General features: G+C 43.2%; 1 protein-coding gene across 3 annotated transcripts; it reads right to left on the bottom strand.

The window, feature by feature from the left end:
- Positions 1-266: 266 nt before the first annotated feature.
- On the bottom strand, positions 267-19,855 carry DDX3X (DEAD-box helicase 3 X-linked). Of its 3 annotated transcripts, none has more exons than XM_040545547.1 (17): positions 19,817-19,855; positions 15,444-15,501; positions 14,322-14,372; positions 9,602-9,725; positions 8,263-8,403; positions 8,078-8,177; positions 7,396-7,531; positions 6,891-6,976; positions 6,173-6,271; positions 5,937-6,097; positions 5,607-5,751; positions 5,371-5,515; positions 4,870-5,051; positions 4,661-4,778; positions 3,895-4,051; positions 3,145-3,272; positions 267-2,787 (listed from the first exon to the last, which is right to left on the bottom strand). In XM_040545547.1, the coding sequence occupies exons 1-17, from the start codon at positions 19,838-19,840 to the stop codon at positions 2,705-2,707; spliced, it is 1,938 nt and encodes a 645-aa protein (XP_040401481.1). In that variant the 5' UTR covers positions 19,841-19,855; the 3' UTR covers positions 267-2,704. The 3 variants fall into 3 exon arrangements, with proteins under 3 accessions (XP_040401481.1, XP_040401480.1, XP_040401479.1); XM_040545546.1 differs by lacking the exon at positions 19,817-19,855 and adding an exon at positions 17,924-18,407; XM_040545545.1 differs by lacking the exon at positions 19,817-19,855 and adding an exon at positions 17,426-17,560.
- Positions 19,856-19,912: the final 57 nt, after the last annotated feature.

Here is a 19,912-nt window from a genome sequence, read left to right on the forward strand (position 1 = left end):
CTTTGGGGGTATAAGCCTATCTTCTCATCTGTCGTCTACCTGCTGTGTTAGCTTCTCTAGAAGACTTGTGCAAGTGTCCTACATGGTGGGTGGAAGCTGATCTCTGCTTGCTACAGCTGTAACCTAGGTTTAGCTGCCATTTTCTAAGCACACACTGATGTGTACCACACTATGTTCACCTGCTTCCAGAGTTGCCTGCAAATGAGATTACTCAGGCTACAGATCTCATAAACCAGAAGAGTGACGCTTCACAAATGAGTAGACTGTGCAGTTCAACTTTTTTATTTTAATAAAATCAAGAATATGCACAGCACATGCAGTGCTAGCATCTAAACTAATACAATAAGCAATTCTAAACCTACAGTGACTTGAAATTCAATTTTCACATTCAGCAAGTTTAAATCCATTCTTGCATATTGTTTTGAATCCTTGTATCTGAACTGAAAATATTGCTGGCTGATAAAACTTGCTAAAATGCACAAGTCACTGATTATGCCAATACAACAAAGATAACCACATGTTTGAGGATTGCAATGTGCCAGACATTCACTGAAAAAAACACACAACTAAACAAAACTCACGCAACAAACATCTGAGAATCTGGACACTTCACATCAGTGTTTAGAAGTGTTTCATTAATATCTTAAGACAAGTGTATCAAAACCTTGGCATGTTTAATTTTAAGTTGCCAATTTTTGTTTTACTATCAGAAAGTTATGGCTACACTGCCAATGCCGGGTCTGCTTAATTTGACTTAAGAGTTTAATATGACTTAAACATTAAAAGCTCACACTACCCCGAAATATATAATTTCACGCATACGGTGACATTCAACATTCAAGTGCCAGTGTTTTTGTACTGTCTTTTGGTCAAGTTTCTTTAAACTTTCAAAGAATCACTTTTAGGCTTACAAAAATAAATATTTGTCAAAAATGTTCAATAAATATTACACAAAACTAGCAGCAAAAAGTATCTAGAAATCTGTCGTGTGCAAATAGTTTTCTTCCCAGCTATCATTCCCATGGTCCCAAATAAGTTTTAGAATCTATTTCCTTCTCCTTAAACAAGCTGCGTTCAATCTCCAAGAGACAAAATAAGATTGGAAGTTAAGGACACGCACACAAGACATATATAAAATTCTCTGAATGTGCAATAAAAGAAGTATTTTGTAAAAAGTTATGGGCAAAATGTACAAGGGCCTAAACCTAGACTTGAAATAGCACCATAACAAATGACCTCAATACTGTCAAGTGCACCTACTTAATAAAAGTTTTAGAACAAGGCACAATACACTTGAAAAAATCTATTGCACTTTAGGAGATTTTTGCCATTTTCCTATGCCACTGTAGATTAGAGTTGTTAACTGCTCTGGCCACAAAGTCAGCACAGAAATTCCAAGTGGCAGAGGCATTTTTCTGGTGGACAATACTTATCTTTGGCCAGATTTAGCATAAACAGACTATAAATACAATGGAAACCTATGCAACTAAAACTGACTAAAACTGCACTTTAATAGCAGAATTGAAACCTTGTGCAGTTTATGTACATTTCCAACCTCTGTGATCTCAGGTTTGTTTGTTACTCTTCTGGAGCCATTTTACAAAGTCTACAGTAAGCCAGTTTAACATCTCCACGCAGCTTGAACAGAGTAATGTGAATCTGCATTAAAATAAAGCCTGCTGCATAATTCTTCCTGTTCATACCCTCTTGACCAAAAAACATCAACACTAGCATGCGTTATTAGACCAAAAATTCAGTCAGGCCCTTAAGGAGGACCAATCACTGCCATGGTCAGCCATTCTACCATTTCAATTTCATATGGCAGGCATTTTAAAAAGTCTAAGTAGATGAATTCTCCTAAAAACTATTTCAAGTTATCAGACCTTTAAACGTTCCCTGTAATATTCTGCCCACATTTGGCTAGCTCACATTAATGATCTGCCTAAATATTGAAAAAGGAATTGCTGTATTTACTTGCATTAACTTCAAAAACAGTGCTTTTAATGTATGCATGTATCCATACATCATCTCATCATGACTGGAATGGCTTTATTAAAGGCTATCAGGTTCTAAGTACCTATCCAGGATAGAGTGAGCAAATCAGAACTTTAACTTAGTACAGTTTTGCCACATTAGAAACTAATTGCATTGATATGCTTCAAGATGTTTTATTTTTCAAATCTGCAGATACCAAAAGCCCTAATGCAGGCTACCGCATAAGTTTTTCTTTGTAATATTATGGATGAATCAGTGATTCCTGTTTAAGTTGTATCACACCTGTGTGCCAAGGTTTGATTTTAGCCCAAGTTCAGTAATTTTTATTTTGTCAAAACAATTGATATCTTGAGCATTACTGAGCCAACAGGACATCAAAATAAAAGTTGTCTAAAGTTAAAGGCACAGTACATTAACAAACAAATGATCCTCAGTCACAAAATTATAAATGCAGTTTCTGGGTGGGGATGGGTGGGAGGGGAGTTAATCCTGACTACAGCAATAGAGTCTTCAAAACCACCTTCAAGATAGGGCTACTTGTTCCTTTGTTTCCATCTTGTGACCTTGAGCTCCCTTAAAAAAAATTTCAGTGGAGAATCACAGCTGGTAATGTACTGCGAGTTCTTGAAGCTACACAAGGTATAGTCTGGCTAAGTTACATGTGGTTTCCATATTAGCTTGTTTGGTAGGTTATCTGCTGCAAGCAGATTCAGTTGCCCCACCAGTCAACCCCCTGGGAGTTATAGTTGCCTCCATATCCATCACTGTTGTAGAAGCCTCCATAACCACCACCTATGAAAGGCAAGAGAAAGTGATGCTTAATTAACCTGCTGAAGACAACTTGAGCCTTCACAAAAGAAAAAGCCTGGGGCACAAATTAGACATCTATGACCTATAGAAGAAAGCCCACCCAAAAGCGCTGTCAAATGCAAACCAAACCACAGGAAAAAGAGGTCCTATCAAACTAATCAAATACAGGTAAGTTGTGCTAACGGACCCAATAGATACTGAAGCTTTGCATAGCAAGCACCAAGTGACCTAGTATTTACTGCAATTTTTGCTTTATTACACCTCCAGAAGTTTTACTATCAAGCATTTTACATCTGTTTCTATAGCTGCCAGCCATGACTACCCTGTTCTTTTTCTTACCTCCAAATCCTCTGCTGCCACTTCCTCCACTGCGGCTGCTGGTTGATCGACTGCTGCTAAAGCTACTGCTACCAGAACCACTACTTGTTCGATAGTCTCTGGCACCAAATCCTCCGCTGAATCTACTGCTGTATAGTGGAAAAGAAAAAGACACTTGAGTAAAAGTTTGTCATGTTTTAAGCACTGCAGACATTGAGATCAAAGTACAAACATTTCTCCACTTCACATTAAAGCTGGCCAACCACTGCTGAGTTCAGTGCGCTTCTTAGCGAGCATCCCAACACTATCTGGGAAACGGCATTCTGTATAGCTAAGGGAAATTTACTGTTCAAACAAGGTCACGTTGAACTTGACATGTTACACAACATGAGTTACTTTCTCAGGTCCTCATGAGGTTTGATGCAACCTCATCTGTTCCACAGAATTCCTGAGCCTATAATTAGGTCATCTATAATTAGTTCAAGGGATGCACTTATGACCACCTTCTAATAATGTAGAAGAGAAAAACCATCCTAAAAGCATGCTTCTGAAGAAAATACAGCAAAAAAATCCACGAGGTCAAATCACACTAGCTAAATTAAGACAGATATTAAACTGTCACCTTCTGATGATGCACCTGACTTCTATTTATACAGCACTGGCTTGTCTTTCCTCAGACATTAACTGTATTTTTACACTGAAAACAACTCACAGAACTGCCTCTCACAACAGGGGAAGAATATATTTAGCCAGATCAGTTCTGATCATTACCTCTTAGATCGCCCGCGGCTGCCACCCCCTTTGTGATGCTGTTCATAAGCCATGTTTTCCAGCCAAGATGGTACTTCCTGCTTAGCCTCAACGAGAAGATCAAGTAAGTCCTTGGTGATGTTTATATTTCTCTCATTGAAGAATGAGGTGGCAAGACCTATAAGTAAATATTCAGTTTTAACCCCACACAAAGCAGATACACTATAGCACTTAATCCCATTCCATATCCCACTTGTGGCTGTGGCAAGTACATCATGCTCACCATAGTCAAGCTTGAGAACACGAGAATTATCTGAAGAGAAAGCTGTTTACTACCATTACTCCACCCTAGACGCTCGCACAAGCCCTTGCTACCTACTGATGGACGCAGAAGATACCAAGCTTACATGTGGCATCAAAACTTTACTGAACAGCGGAGTCCCTAGCTGAAAGAACCGGATACTTTCCACACTGTATGGACAATGGTTGAAGTCCATCCACATAACGTAGAAGTGTTGCTTGATTTAATAGATACAAGTGACACCAAGATACTACTTACTGACATCACCACTTCGCAAACATTAGATTTCAGTAGCACTTTAATAGCTAAACACCTCCAGACTTCCTATGAAGGAAAGCTGTACCCAGTACTGTACAGTTTACTAGCAATATTGCCAGGTCACAGAAGGCACACAGGCTTTTCTCAAGCACTCTGTAGTTTCAGTGTGCCACTTGGCCAGTAGTACTGCACCTAGCAAGTTAGGTATGAAACCTTGTCTGTACTTACCAAGATTTCCTACGCGGCCTGTACGACCAATACGATGTACATATTCTTCAATGTCACTTGGCAAGTCAAAGTTTATGACATGCTTTACATTTGATATATCTAGTCCTCTTGCTGCTACCTAGTGGTTAAAAAGATCAAATCAAATTGATTAAAAATTCCAGAAGTGGCATAACATGCCTACTGGCTCAAGCTTCAGAGTTTTCACTTACAGCTGTGGCGACAAGAATTGGGCTCTTGCCCGAACGGAACTGATGCAGTGCTTCCTCTCGGTCTCTTTGAGAGCGATCTCCGTGTATACTTGTACAGGCATATCCTTCATGGTAGAGGAAGTCCTCAAGAGCATCTGCTCCCTTTTTAGTTTCCACGAACACCAGAGTCAAGGAATCCTTGCCTAACAATAAAACAACCACAAGTTAGCAAAAGAAAGGCAGTACAAATACTTAGCTTCACTACCTAGAAAAAGGCAATTTCAGTTGTCTGCTCTCATTTGTTCTTTGTTCTAAACCAGTAATATAAAATGAGATCTTCCAGAGAGTTTGCATCTACTTAACTGCCACTCAGTCATCATACAATGAGTGCCTTGCACAAAACAAATGCAAAAAAAGGTAATCTTTTCCTTCCCCTACTCAATGGAAGTTCTCATTACCTGCACTGTCAGATTTGCCTCATCTTAATATTCCAGTATTTGCTTATTTGAAGCCAGTCTTTACCTGTGGCATTTAGCAGGTCAAGCAGAAATGATCGTTTGTCTGACTCTTCCACCCACACTACTTTCTGTGTGATATTCTCAGATGTAGAACCTACTCTGCCAACAGCCAGAAAGATATATTCATCAAGGAAGTCACGAGCAAGCATCTAAAGAAAGGGAAGGAAAAAAATATCAGTATTTTTTCCCCCCTTACAGAGGTGAAATTACAGTCTTAAGATATTTGAACTTGTGAAGTACCTGGATTTCCTTGGGGAAAGTCGCACTGAACATCATGGTATGACGCACCCCTTTCGGCGGCATAGTATCTTGTTCAACGATTCGACGAATTTGAGGTTCGAAACCCATATCAAGCATTCTGTCAGCTTCATCAAGCACTAGGTATCTAAAAAATAAGAGGGTTTTTAAGGTGATTTTTAAGCTGTAACCAAATACGGACATTGGACTACATGTCTCAACTAGGTATTTACAGTTTGAAAGCTAGATATTAAGTGTTATCTTCTCCAGATCTCACTCGGAGAGTTTCCTGTCGGCAACTCATGAGGATATGGACAAAATCTCTTCACTTACTTGCAGAAATCCAGTCCAATCTTTCCCCTCTCCATCATATCAACCAGTCGTCCTGGAGTTGCCACAAGCAAGTGACATCCACGTTCTAAGTCACGTATCTGCTGACCGATGTCTGCACCACCATACACAACACAGGGACGAACTCTGGAACGGTATGCAAACTATAAAAACAGTTAAGTTAGCTCTAGAAAAACTAGATTTTACACTATACTTTAATGATGAGCTCCTAGACATACCTTTCTGGCTTCCTCATAAATCTGTACAGCCAGTTCTCTAGTTGGGGCCAAGACCAGCGAGATTGGATATTGCTTACGGCGTCCATACCTTCCATTCTCCTGAAACAAATTGCAATTAGTACCCCAGCTACAAGTGGAATTACAACACTGCTTTTGTAATAGCTATCTAAGGTTACTGAGCTTCCCTTAACAGGGAATTATGCGTGTCTGAGAGTCAACAGTTTTAGAGCACTGCCTCTCAAGACTCTGCCCTGCTGCAGGGCCCAAGATTAAACTGTTGGTTAATATGTTAACAGCAACACAGCTGCAAAAGCTTGTCCTCTACAACCTGCAGTCATCCATAACTTATGTAAGAGAAATCCTAGCCACAGAACACCAAAAAGCCTGCTTCTTCCTGTCCTGAAGTCACTACAACGTAGACATGTGATGCATGACCAAATAGTTTTCTGCAGCAAGGAAGTGCTCCTAAAGCTTAAGCAACAAAGCATCTTGATGCACATAATTATATGTAGGCAAAAACGTTTACAACTCCTTAGATAGGGAAAAAAGCAACAGGTTGCTCCACAACCCATACTTTGCAAAGGAGAACACTGAAAGTGAGAAACTTGCTTTATGTAACCAAAATGATTATAGCCCAGCTGCTGTATTCAATAGCAGACAACAGCGTATGACAAAAATATACTGGTCTTAGCTTCTCCAGGATTACTAAAATACTTGCCTTCATAGCTCTCAAAGCATCACCAGGTCCATCTGCATAGATCTGGCTCAATATTGGTAGAAGAAACGCAGCCGTTTTCCCAGACCCTATTAGATACAATTTAGTATTATTAGGGAGTTATTTTCAAAACTACTGCCATATACTGCGCCTAATCCTGCATCATTAACATTCCCAGCAACATCTGCATTAGACGTAGGGATACTGCCCATGCTACTGGAACACACTATTCACCCAGAGGAAGCCATTTACGAGAAGACTCGTTCAACATTGCAACACCCTGAAGTGAATGGGATTTAAGCTATTAACATCTCTCCAAGGATAAAATGTAAAACCAGTCAAGCCACATCTAATGCATTAGCAAGACTAAGCTAATAGTTTCCAATACAACAGGTACATTTTGGACAAGAAGTTTACTACCTTACAGACCAGATCTCTCACCAACAGCTCAAGGAATACAAAAGCTATTGAACCTATTGAGACTGAACATAAGAATTTACAAACTTACCTGTCTGAGCACAGGCCATCAAGTCTCTCTTTTCTTTAATAATAGGTATTGCATGTTTCTGGACTGGAGTAGGACGGGTGTAACGTGTAAGCTCAATGTTTCCCATAATAATTTCTCCCATGTCAACATCGCTGAACTGTAAGATATTTTCAAAGATTTAAGGAGGGGATCCTTCCCTGAATGAAGAGGTCATTCCATCCACAGTCTTTCATAAAGTAGCTTCTGTTTGTATTTCTTACTACAGAACTTAAGGTCACAAATACTCAGGAGTTAGTTACAAGACATAAGATATCTACTTAGTGCCGTTATCATGTAAGTAACTCTTAAAAAGCCAGCCAAACCTTGAGTACAGGCAACACAAGCCTATATGCTTAAGACATGACAGTGTCCATGCTTTAGCAATTGCTGCAACACCCTATCACCTCCAAGCACTTCTACTTCTTTACACAGTTGCTGTTTAAAGGCACATCACAGTTAAATGAACTACAAGCGTTAACCAAACAAGCTTATACAACTTCTCCTTTGTCTTGTTCATTATACCTAATCTGAATTTCTGAAAAGAGACCTTAGCTGTAGAGAGTCAAGACAAGGTTTCTCTTGCTTCCTGAACTTAAGGCAGTATGACATGTTTCATGTTCAGAACAGTGCAGATTAAGTACATCAAATTAAACAAAGCACTTACACTTTCAATATGTGGAGGACAGTTGCTGCCTGTTGCTTCAACAGGAATGTCATCATACTTCTCAAAGTTAATGCCAGTATTGCTTCCTGAAAAGAGCTCCCTAAAAGCAGAAGAGATGGTGTTTTACTTATTAGATAAATCAACCAGCCCCCCATCATATGGATTTACACCATTCCAGTACTTACTGTTCCAAGCGTTCACTTGGGGGAAGAGGCTTTGACCAGTCATCTTCATCGGATTTGTCAGACCAGCGGCTATTTCCACCACGGTCAAATCTACCAAAGCCACTCCTATCATAGTCGCTGCCTCTTCCACGCTCTTCATATCTAAGTATAGCAAGAGTATTATTAGACCACTGTTCCTGGACACCAGGATTTTTATCACATGCAATGAAAGTCAGAGCTACTGTAATCTAGTGGAGTATGGTCTGTATATTAGATACATGACCATAGAACAATTTGAGTGATCAGGTGATCTGTACTCATACATTGACCTGGGAACTGAAATGAGGACTATGTATCAATATCTGACTAGGTCACATCCATTCTGTTTTGGACAGGGAAGTTTGCTCCTATTATAGTTTAGGAGTTGGGTTTTAGCTTAACACACTGAAACATGTATCAAAATAAACCAGGGCTTGAGGGTTGTTTTGTTGTTTTTCTTTTTTTAAGTTTAAAATTAAAGTAGTCATCTGCCTATAAAGCTACAATTGAAGTTTCTCAGTCTTTTTTTTGCAGGGAGCCTCTTGTAAGATATTGTTTGGTACCACCCACCTTCTCTGTGCCTCACATTACATTTGCCTCCCAAGTCCAGACAAAACCCTGAAGTGCTTGAATTTGTTCTTCTACTCCCCCACCACAATACATGATCAAACTAAATCCCTCAATTACAAGTCACATTACCGATTTTATGAAGAGGGAGCTCACCTGTATTACTAGCTTGGAAAGAAGGTGAAAAACATCCTTACCTCAACTGTTTAGTTTTTGGTCTGGTAAATCATGTTTGAGAAAAGTCTGGATACTAGCATCAGCCTTACTAGTCGATAAAGGTCACTCTCACCACACTTGTGCATACAACGCATGATGTGTGTAAGACTGATCAAATAAGGCAGAGAACCTGCAAGAGTCTCACCCAGTTTTATTAACTACACTTTCAACATGGAAAAAAAATATTGAAATAAAAATCAGTTCTGATGTATCTTGTGCTCCCAACATCTCTTAAATTGTTTCCTGATAGTATCCACCCATGTAGCCCTTTTTGGTGAAATGGAAAGTCAGCAAGTCATTACAGCTGCAGTAAGTAGCTGGTGGTAAGCTATAGGGCACATCTTCCGACACATGCAAGCTCACCCTCCTTGAATTCCTGTAGCTTTAAACACGGTTCTCGCATCTCTCTCCCCCTCCCAGGTTCCTTGTACCTTATCCTAGAACCACACTTAAAACTGCTTTTTCCAGCAAGATCACAGGTGTACTACTAGAACAGAGACAGACTTAGAATGCAAAGCCCATACAAATAGGCACTTGCCTTCCTCCTCTTGATCCATTTCCACGGTCAAAGAAGCTTGATTTTGCTCCACGATCAGACCGTACGCCAAAGCTGCTGTATGCATCCTTGTCTCTGCTGGAACTCCAGCCACCACTATCAAAACCTAGTGGGGAAAAACATATTTTAACTATACATTACACAGTCCAGGCTTTTACAAGAACTAAGTCCAGCCAGTAAGTCTTCACTGAACTTTTTATCTTATATGATTAAAAAAGGAAGACATACAAGTAGAAGACTCAGGCACTAAACATTACTCATTGCCAATACTGATTTAGCCAAATTGCTAATATGGCTGGGGGATTGATTCTGAATTGTGTAAGGCCTCACACACTTTCTTGTTCTAATTATTTCATGTTTCTATTTACATTAAATAGGTGCAAACTGAACCCATTATATTCATGGCTGCATTCTGATAGCAATAACTGAAGTAACACAGAACCAGGACCTCAAGTGTATCAGAAAAAAATAAGATAATTCCAAGCATTCAGAACCCTAGCTCTACATGTTCTCTGCAACTTCAATACAAATGAAGAGACTAATGGAACTGTAGAACATTGAGAAGTGTTTTGGCACTAGACCAAGGACCTCACTTACAAAATTTGATCCCCAGTTCAACCCTCACAAATTTAAAAGTAAGACCTAAAGTCTCAACTGTGGGATGCAGAGAGAATAAGTGAAGTTTAATGTAGTTATCACTCTTATCAGTGAGCATGCTTTTTCGCAAGCTCTGCAAAAACAAAGCCAATGAAGATTTTTGTGCCAGACAAAACGAAAGCAACTAACATAAAATTATTCCAAAGAGAGTCCACCCTTAAGGACTAGAAAAACTTCATATTTAGAGGCAGAAGATAAGGAATAAAATAATCATTCATTAATGCAAGCTTTAGCATGAGTTACTTCCAAAACATACTAAAAATCTGGGAGTGTACCTTCCTGCTGAGCAACCTTAACAGTAGTGCTACTGACAGAGTGATCTTAAGAAAGATCTAGATGTTTTTTGTTAGTGCCTGGATCCAGAAAATTGGGCTGACTCCGCACTACACTATACAAAGACCTTCCAAGTCTGAAGTTTCAGAAAGGAGTCCATTTTATACTCCCAATAGCATACCAAGTAGGTTTATTTATTTACCTTCCCAGTGTTCTGAATCTGCAGCAGTGTAAGCTGGTAACTCACCGTAGTTTTCCTTAAGCTCGCACAGCAATGTCTAGACCCAAGTTGTGAACACACACATGTACCATTCTTAACAGTTAGGGACACGTATTTCACTTCCAGACTGTTGTGCATAGTTTGATTTTTATCAAAGATGTGCACAGATTCCATTCAGTACGTATTTCTCCCCAAGAGGTAATTTTGGAGTTCAGTAAGTTAATGAACTCCTAATCAATTCTTGTAGTTCTTGCACCTATGAGAAGTGGTAGTTGCCACGCTATTCAATCAGCATTTTAGGTCACATTTATAATGCTCTAACGCCAATCACTGTCAGCTTACTTGAAAAGCTGCCACACGCAGAAGCAATAGATTGTTTTAATAAAGAAAAAGTAACTCTTAACATTTACTCCTTGATCTTTATAGATCAGGTCAGACTAAATATCCAAGAGCAGCTTCCAGAAGTGCAATGAGAAAGCAGTACGACAAGGCACTTTAGTATTACCAAGTGAAGCTCAGGGAAGTAAAAACACTTCAGAGCAGGCAGCCTTGCATACTGAGCTCCATCTACTGTAGCTTGGACTACTTAACGGCTATTTTGCTTTTCACCAGTTTAAATGAATTTTTTTAATGCATTCTTATTTCCTGCGGTTGTGTTGTCCTGCTCCCAGGTACAAAACTGACGTTATTAGTATTATGATAGAGGCAGATATCTAGGTGTATGGAAAAAGCTTAAGCTTACCTAACAGATCATGAAAGCACTGTAAGGTTTTTTAAACAGAAATATTCAGGATGTTTTAAGTAAGTATTCTAGACCCTTTAGCCTGCTTCCTCAGCCAACACCTATGTAATCATGAGGATACTAACTTTTCAGGTAGAACAGAGAACAAACAGATATTTTTAAATAATTAAGTCCACTGCCTTAAGTAATTTCTTACTTAGCCACAAGTCCATTGTGCAACTTTAATAGTGTCTCTGCATTACTAAGCCATCATCAGCTACAGAGGAAATTGAGAACCCCAAGCTAGAAACTACACACTAGTTGTTTCCAGAGTATGTCTAAGGAAACAACACACAGCAGAAACTAACTATTTATTTTCAAGTCTCCTTTACCATTTGAATGCAGCAATGCTTAACTAACACTTTCATGGAAGTCAAGGAGGACCTTGTTTGTGAGAAACCTGCTGGATTACTGAAATACAATTCTGTCATGTAGTTTCATTTTTAGATCCATAAATTGTATCAGGTGACTAGGCTTGTAACACTGCTTCAAGAGCTCCATTACAGAACCACTACTATCCAAAGTCTATTTTGCTGGTTGCTTTCTAACATATACACCTTGAACAATCTGTTCTCAAGGGTTTCAAGGTACAGCCACTATACAGAACAGCCAGCAAAAAGGTACTGACTATTTAGTTGTAAACAACGTATACAACTGTTACATACTTTACATCATCCTAGAAAATAGCTCCATTTCACATCGCCATGCTGATACACACTTTGCTGCAAGTTGAATCCTTGAATCCAGGGTGCATCCCTGAACTGGATGGCTTTCTCCACATAGCTATCATGAACTTTTATCACAGGGAGTCAGGAGGAATCCAGTGATAAAGTCTTCAAAAAGGTTTCAAGCAAGTTGAAACACCAAGTGTGCCAACCAACAGAAGCTGACAGCCTACAACCAACTAAATTTGGCACACGGCCTGTTCAAACAAATTACGTAACTTGTTTGCCTTTTTGCATGGTGATATTTAAGCACCTAACATCAGTTATTGAAAGAATGTCGTGAATGAAGAATCTGGAGTGACATCATGAATAGATCCTAGTATTATCTCCAAGTTGATCAAGTACAAAAGGCAACATTCACCCCTCTTGTTTCAAAGGAACACCTCAAACACCTACCTAACTTCCACTTTAAAGGTAAACCACACCACCCACTGAGCAGAATTCAAGTATCAAGTGAGGCAAGATGGCCTCCAGTACAGAAGTAGGCTTTCTGGAGGGCAGCCTCTAATATGGACATTTAAACCATCTCTCAGAAAACTTTTCAGCTGGAAGCTGTTCAACACTTCCAAGTCCCCAGAAAAAAAAACAAGGACATTTTAATGTTTCTTCTGTTCTATGCAAAGCTAAATTTGAGTGACATTCCCATATATACAGGGCACAAAACTCAATGTAAGGTTAAAATACCATTGTATCCAATGTGGCCAAATGTTGGCTTGTAACTTGTACCAAACTCCAATTTTTGATTCTTATTTCCTGCACTGCTTTAAGAAACCAGCATGTTCCTTCTGGGTTTATCTAGCAGATTTCCTGTTAGACTTTTCACTTTTGATGTTAAAATTACTGGGAACTTCAGGAGCACACAGCTGCCAAACAGTTCTTGCACTTTCCCCAGTAGATTCAGCTCTCAGGTTGCTCGGCATCATTTGTGGCTTTAGGCCACATCTTTGTTAAATATAAAGAAAACAGCTCAGAAGCATGTGAAGACAAAAGGCTGAGCTGTTTCTTCAAGTAGCATAAAACTGGAGTGGAACATTTGTTTTAGTCATTAAGTAGCTCCAGAAGAAAAACAAAACTTTAGGTGTACGTAGGAGGAGAGTATTGAAATACATGCTAATGGAAATAAGAGTCCTCTTGCACTATCTGAAACAGAATCCTTCAAAGTCCAGAGCATTGCTTTAGAAGCATGAGATAAAAGTCATGCCATACTATGAAGTTTTAATTCCTTACCACTACGCTACAGCTTGAAGCTTTAGTTTCTCCATGCTAGCAGTTCAGTAATTGTTAGATGAAACATTTCCCTTTTATCTACACAACGCATTGTCATCATGTCTAGTAACTATTTCTGAAAGGTTGCAGATGTTGCAGTAAAATTCATCATTTACTTCACTGAAGCGTTCCACAGAACATTTTTTAATCTTTTGTTCTAGAGAAAGTGCACGTTATATATAGGTTATTTTTCTCAGTACAACCCCTCTGTGCAAGTGTACAACCATGCGTTTGTGTTTCAGGCTACAGCATCAAATCTTGCCTTCTGCAATTACTCTTTTAGATTGTCTAGCTTCTGATAGCTTGTATGGAGAAGGCAACATCTGTAACTGTTCTGGTTGAGGTGCTCCCCAGCTGAGGATCAAGTCTGCATAAAACATCCATTTATAAAGTGAAACTCTGCTAGTTCCTACACTTTCCACATTGCAGTCACTCTCAGAAAAACAGATACTCCCAAAATCTGTTCAAACTGATACACAAGATCACATAGCTAGACAAATTAAGGAGACTTCATCGTGCTTTACTCAGTTAATTGCTTAGTGAGATATGGAAGACGCTTCGCCAATCAGATACTGAATTCAAGCTTAAAACGTAACCTGGAAAAGAAACCAACAACGGCATGCTAAAACAGATGAGTTTGCAATGCTTTGTGTAGAACAGTTAAGCAGTCTGCATAGTCACTTTTAACAGTAGTGTCCAAGCCTTCAACAGACTGCTCATGGCAGTTCAGAAGCAGGCAAAGAACCAGTTAAACGCATTGCCACCGTTTCTGATACATACCCTGTTTTGAAGCTTCCCTGTTCCGTAAGTGAGGAGGAATGTATCTGCCTTCTAGAGGACAAAAGAAAGACAGCATTACAAAATTGTGGCGCTGGCACCTTATAGACATCAGCCTCTGCAACAACAATGCCTTTTGCATAGAACAGTAATGTCTGCCCCACAAATTTTAAGGCCTTTAACATCATCTTTGAACAAGAATCCATTAACACTTAACACATCTCACAGAGGACCGGAGCAGTGAACACAAAGTTCTTGCATTCATTTGCTTAGCTGCCCTCTAAAAAAAGACATTCGTGTGTGCTATTTCTTTGACCAAGTCACACACGCCTTTTATGGATGTTACAGTATCTGTGATGAAAGCCTGTCTTCCTGGAACTGATTAAGACTTAATCTGGTGCCAGGTTATTTGAGCAGCTTAAGATTTTCACTATGTCATTCCAATACTGGCACTCACAGTATTACTACCAGTATTTTTCCTTCCCTTTGAACGTAATCATCCCGATCAGTTCAGCTTAGATCTAACCAGAAGCCACATGTAATTGCCTCTGAATAGCATTCTTCAGTTACAATCCAGAAGCATCTGTCTGCTAAGCAGCACACAAAGCAGAATGTACCAGGCACAAGCTGAACGGGAGCTCCTGGAAGATCCCCTCTTCTAACATACCTCAGCCTGGCATGTCAGAACACAGTTGATACTCAGTGAATCAAGATTAATACAGTTAGATACTAGGACTACTACAGTTAACTATTAAAATTTTCCCTTCAAACATTCCCACTTCAGCTGGATGTTATAAGAGAGGTCATCACATTACTACTACAAACACTGGCCTCAGTTGTTTGACCAGAGGCCACAGAAAGCCTGAGAAACCAGATTCTCTCAAGTTGGCACAATAATTAAGTAAAAGCACTACCAGAACATTCAATTTACACAATCACTGCAAATTAAGTGTGCCTACCTCAAGTATGTAATTTTAAAGCAGACGCGTCTCTAGCAATTGCCTTATATTTTCCTGTAAGCCTGTGAATGTTGGCTTCAGAAATTACTTTCGCTGCTACAAAAGCCTGACTTGTTTTTAGAAACTGCCTAGGTGATTGCGAACTTGAGAACTTGTATGTACTTACTGCTTGTAGAGCTTCCTTCGCTCTGAGAGTCTGAGGAATTCAAGTCTAGACCAGAAAACTGGAAAGAATAAGATAGCTAAGTAAGTATCAACATGTTGCATCATGCATTTATACTCAGATAAAAAAAAGCTCTGCTGATCAAGGGCAAGCAAAACTCTGACAAGTTACTGCTGCAGAGGAATTGCTTTATGTCTACTGCATCTCCTGTAAAGACAAAGAACCAAGACTGTAGTCTTTTGATACCACATTAGCAGTAAAACCAAAGGCTACACCTTCAGCTGTCTTCATAGCAAGGCCAAAAGACTCCTGCATCTGCCAAATCAAGGACTGCTGACTTTTGCTTAATGCACTGTATTTAGGCTAAGCACCAACCTAAAATGGTCTTTCATCCCATTAAAATGCATCCTGAGATCAATTAAACAGTTTTTTGAAACATACAGACTGCAGCTCAGGTGCTCCACCTAATTGGTATTACTTCATTGGCATAGACTCAACCATCTTTTTTAGACTGCATTAACACCTGGAGATCAGCACCTTCATTTTAGAGGCAGCTACCGTTCCCAAAACATCAGATGACCACTTCCCACAACCACCCTGGCAAATACTGTTTTTGGTTTGCTTTTCTTAAGTTTTGTGTGCAACCTTCAGTTTACTGAAAGGTATCTCAAGTCATGGCCTGGTATGTAACCCAAACGTTTTCAATCAAGCATAATACAGGCTCATTTAAGCAGAAGGCTGTAGGCAACTCACAAAACTTGGGTATGGACTAGTGCAGTTGTTTACCAACATGGCACGATGAGAAACCGACTTGGATAAAAACATGTTTATATGCAACTAAATTTTATGCAAGGCCAATTGCAGGCAGCATCTCCCAACATGACCTGAATGAATCCAAACCAAAGATCCCAATGCATTATTCCTTCAAGATGTCTGAAAAATCCTGATAGGTAGGGGACTTGCATCACCCTCTTTAAAGATAGGAGTTAAAACCCAGCCTGTTCAGTTCATCCGAGCATCAAAAAAGAGATTTAAAAAAAAAAAACGCGTTTGGACAGTAAACAGAAGCAGACGTTAGGCACCGTGGACAAGCGTCTCTCCCCGGGCAGAGAACAGAAATGCCGCCCGGGTCTCCCCCTCCCCCCCGCAGGCCTACAGCGGCCGCCCAGCGCTCCTCTCGGAGATGGCGCCTCGGCTCAGCCCGGCGCGGCCGCCATCTCAGTGCGGCGGTGCAGCCGGCACTGCGGGCTGGGATTTGGGCGCAGCAGGGAGCAGCCGCAGCCGCCCAGCTAATCCTGCGGCCGGCACCCGTCACGTGCCGCCGGGGGAGGGGGGTGATATACACGGGGGGGGGGGGGGGGGGGGGGATACACGGCACCGGCTCCCTGACCTACTTCGCCCAAGGCTGCGGGGCAGCGGCTGCACGAAGCCTGCGGGCCGCCGCTCCCCCACGAATTAATAAAAAAACAAAATAAGATTAGATAACAGCCCCCCCACATTGGAGCTCTTAGCTCCGCCCCGCGATGGGGGGGGGGGGGGGGGGAGAAGAGAAGGGGGATTAAAAAAAAAGGGGGGGGGGGGGGGGGGGGGGGGACGAGGGAACAACAACACCGAGGGGCCGGGACCTGCTCCGAGCCCAGCTGCGTCACCGGGTCCCGCCGGCCCGGCCGGGGGGGGGGGATCGGATCGGGCACGGCGAGGCGGCCGCCGAGCCCCGCTGACGCAGCGCGAACAAAGGCGGCCGCCAGCGCCCCCGCCCCTCGGCCGGGGGAGGGGGGCTGCCGACACAAAGCGGCGGCGCCCGCCCCCCGCCCCGCTCGTCAGGCGCACAATGGCCGCCATTTATCGGGCCTTTCTCCCTGCCCCCCTCCCCCGGCCTCCCTCCTCCTCCTCCTCCTCCTCCTCCTCCTCCTCCCCCCCCCACCCCTTAAACTCCCGGCCGCTCCCCGCCGCCGCCGCCAGGGGTCCCGGCGCCCAGCGTTTACCATCGTCGCTTCCCCCGCCACACAAAAGCCGGGCCCGGAGCGTGGCCAGGAGGAAGAGGCCGCAGGGGGCAACGCGTGGAGCCCGGCGGGGCCGCACCGAGGTGCCCCTTTTTCACCCATCCTCCTCCCCCCCCCCCCCCCTCAAGCCCCCAGCTCCCCGGGGCGGCCCCCCCGGCAGGACGGAGGGGAGGCGCGGCACGCCGGTAACTGCGCAACAACCGAATGCGCCACAAACCCGCCCCGGTGCGGGGGGGGAGAGGCGACGAGGCTGGGCCTACCGGGAACTAAACCAACAAAAATAAAAAGTAATTTAAAAAAAATAAAAAGGGAAGGGGATGGGAAAAAAATCACGACGCAAGCACCGCGGATCGAGAAGCGAGGCGAGCCCCGGGCCTCACACACGCACCCAGCACCCCCCCCCCCCCCAATAGGCCGCGGTCCGGTTAACGGAGCGCCCTGCCCCCCCGCCCGTCACGTTCCGGGCCCCGTGTCCCCCACCTGCTGGTCTAGACTGAGGGCATTTTCGACCGCCACATGACTCATAACGAGAGATCGTCTCGGGGTGCCCCGCTCCGCCTCGAGAAACACAGATCCGCCGGGCCGGGAGCTTGCTGCCGCTCGCGCACACGCCCGCCACGAAACGCTTTCCTGACTGAACCCCCCCCGCCGCGGGCCCGGCCCTTATATAGTCCCCGCCCGCCCGCCGCCGCGCGCTGACGTCAACGCGCACGCTGCGCTTCTCCCCCCCTCCGCCTGGCTTTCGCGAGTGAAACCGACCGCGGTGCGCCGGCGGGCGGTGGGGGAAAGGGGAGGGGGGGGAAGTATCGCGAGATTTGCGTCCCACCCTCCCCACACACACCACCACCGCTCAGGCTTCGATGGAGGGCGCTCCGGAAGTATCGCGAGACTTAAGGTGCCGGGCCCGCGCGGCCTCCCCAGGCGAGCACCGCGAGGTTTCCTGCCGGCGGCCCGCTCTCTCTCCTCCCCAGCCTGGCGACCCCGAGTGCTCGCGAGATTACAGCGCGCCCCCCCCACACACACTCCCCAGCCCCCTGGCTTTGTTCGGCGCTCTCGCGAGAGCAGCCCGCCGGCCCCACGCCGCGATGCCTCTAGAAGGAGCAGGAGGCCAGGTCACGTGGGCGGCCCGGCGGGTGCCCGCCGCCATCTTGTGCGCCTCAGCCGGCGCTGTGGCGCAGCTCCTAATGGAGGCGCAGCGGGCGCGTAGCGCGCGCCCCGACCGCTGTGTGGGGAGGAGAAAGGCCCCAGTAGTGGCACGCTGAGGGCTTTTTTCGGTTATAGCGTTACCTAGACCCGGAGCCGGGGCATCAGTCGGCGGGGGAAGGGCTTCTTCACCCAGCCTCGTGTCCCTCTGGTATTAAGCTTCCACACGGTGCTCTTGCAGCCCGTGCGGGGCACGGCAGGAAGCTGAGCGCCTTTGTAGGCCCCATTGTGCATGCTTCGTGGGGGGTCCTGTCACAGCTCAGCTGCCCTCAACACAAGTCAGGAACACATTCACTTGTGCCTCCAGGGCTACATACAGCTCTGGTACGTATCTGTCCACTGGCACATAACTGAGCCACTTGCCCCAGTATGCTGGGGTTGGCAGTCAACAATAGTTAACTACAAATCTCATCTTTTTTCCCCCCCAAAGCCTTGTTTAGCCATCAAATCCACTGAGATGCCAAAGGTCCCCTGTGACCAGGTAGTGACTGTTTTATCAAGCTATTCCATTGCAGATGCAAAAGGCCCCACCTTGAACTCATCAAGACTCATGTCTACTGAGAGTCTGTAAAACTAGAAATAAGCATCAAGATACTTTTCACTCTTGAAAAAAAAAAAATACCCCTATTCCCATTCCACTGCATCACAGCCTAGTGACACAGAAAATACTAGAGCTGTTGCCTTGCGTTTGGGTCAGTAAAAGTACCAACAAACACATTGACAGGATCAAGATACTTAGAGGCTATTAGGTCATCAGGAAAAGGAAATGAGCTTTGTTTGTTCTTGATGCACACATAGTAATTATTCCTCCATTTCTTTCCTCCTTGGGTTTCTACCTCTTTCAACAAGAGCTTATAAGGAAGACACATACTCCAGAAGCATGGCTAAATTCACTATGAAATTTAAAAGCAAGACAAAACGTTTCCACAACACTTACACATAATATATGTTCATATTTCTTTACTTAGTTTTTCCTGAATACACAGTTCTTCTAAATAGCTGCCCTTAAGATTGGAGCTCTAGAATCAAAGGCCTTCCATTCCAAAAATTAAATCCTACAAAATTTAAACACCAACAAACAACTCCTTAAAGAAGCATGCACACACATTATGGAAAAGGGGAAGACAAATACTGTACAAGACAAGTTCCATCTTTAAACAAATCATTTACCATTCTTCTGCTTAGGTCTTCCATAATGCTTCCTTAGCTAGCTACAACTCTTGAGTTAAAGGGTTATAGCTGCACTTCCTCCCCAGGTGCACCTAT

The sequence above is a fragment of the Cygnus olor genome, chromosome 1, assembly GCF_009769625.2.
Source record: "Cygnus olor isolate bCygOlo1 chromosome 1, bCygOlo1.pri.v2, whole genome shotgun sequence".
Lineage (NCBI taxonomy): Eukaryota > Metazoa > Chordata > Aves > Anseriformes > Anatidae > Cygnus > Cygnus olor.

What these genes read in the sequence shown, in the direction of transcription:
- DDX3X (XM_040545545.1), bottom strand. Translation starts at nt 17,545, where the DNA reads ATGGGTGAAAAAGGGGCACCTCGGTGCGGCCCCGCCGGGCTCCACGCG. An exon ending in TGGCGGGGGAAGCGACGATG is followed by an intron (nt 15,502 to 17,425) that starts GTAAACGCTGGG and finishes TATTCTTTCCAG; the next exon opens with TTTTCTGGTCTAGACTTGAA. An exon ending in ATTGGACTGGATTTCTGCAA is followed by an intron (nt 5,752 to 5,936) that starts GTAAGTGAAGAG and finishes CTTATTTTTTAG; the next exon opens with ATACCTAGTGCTTGATGAAG.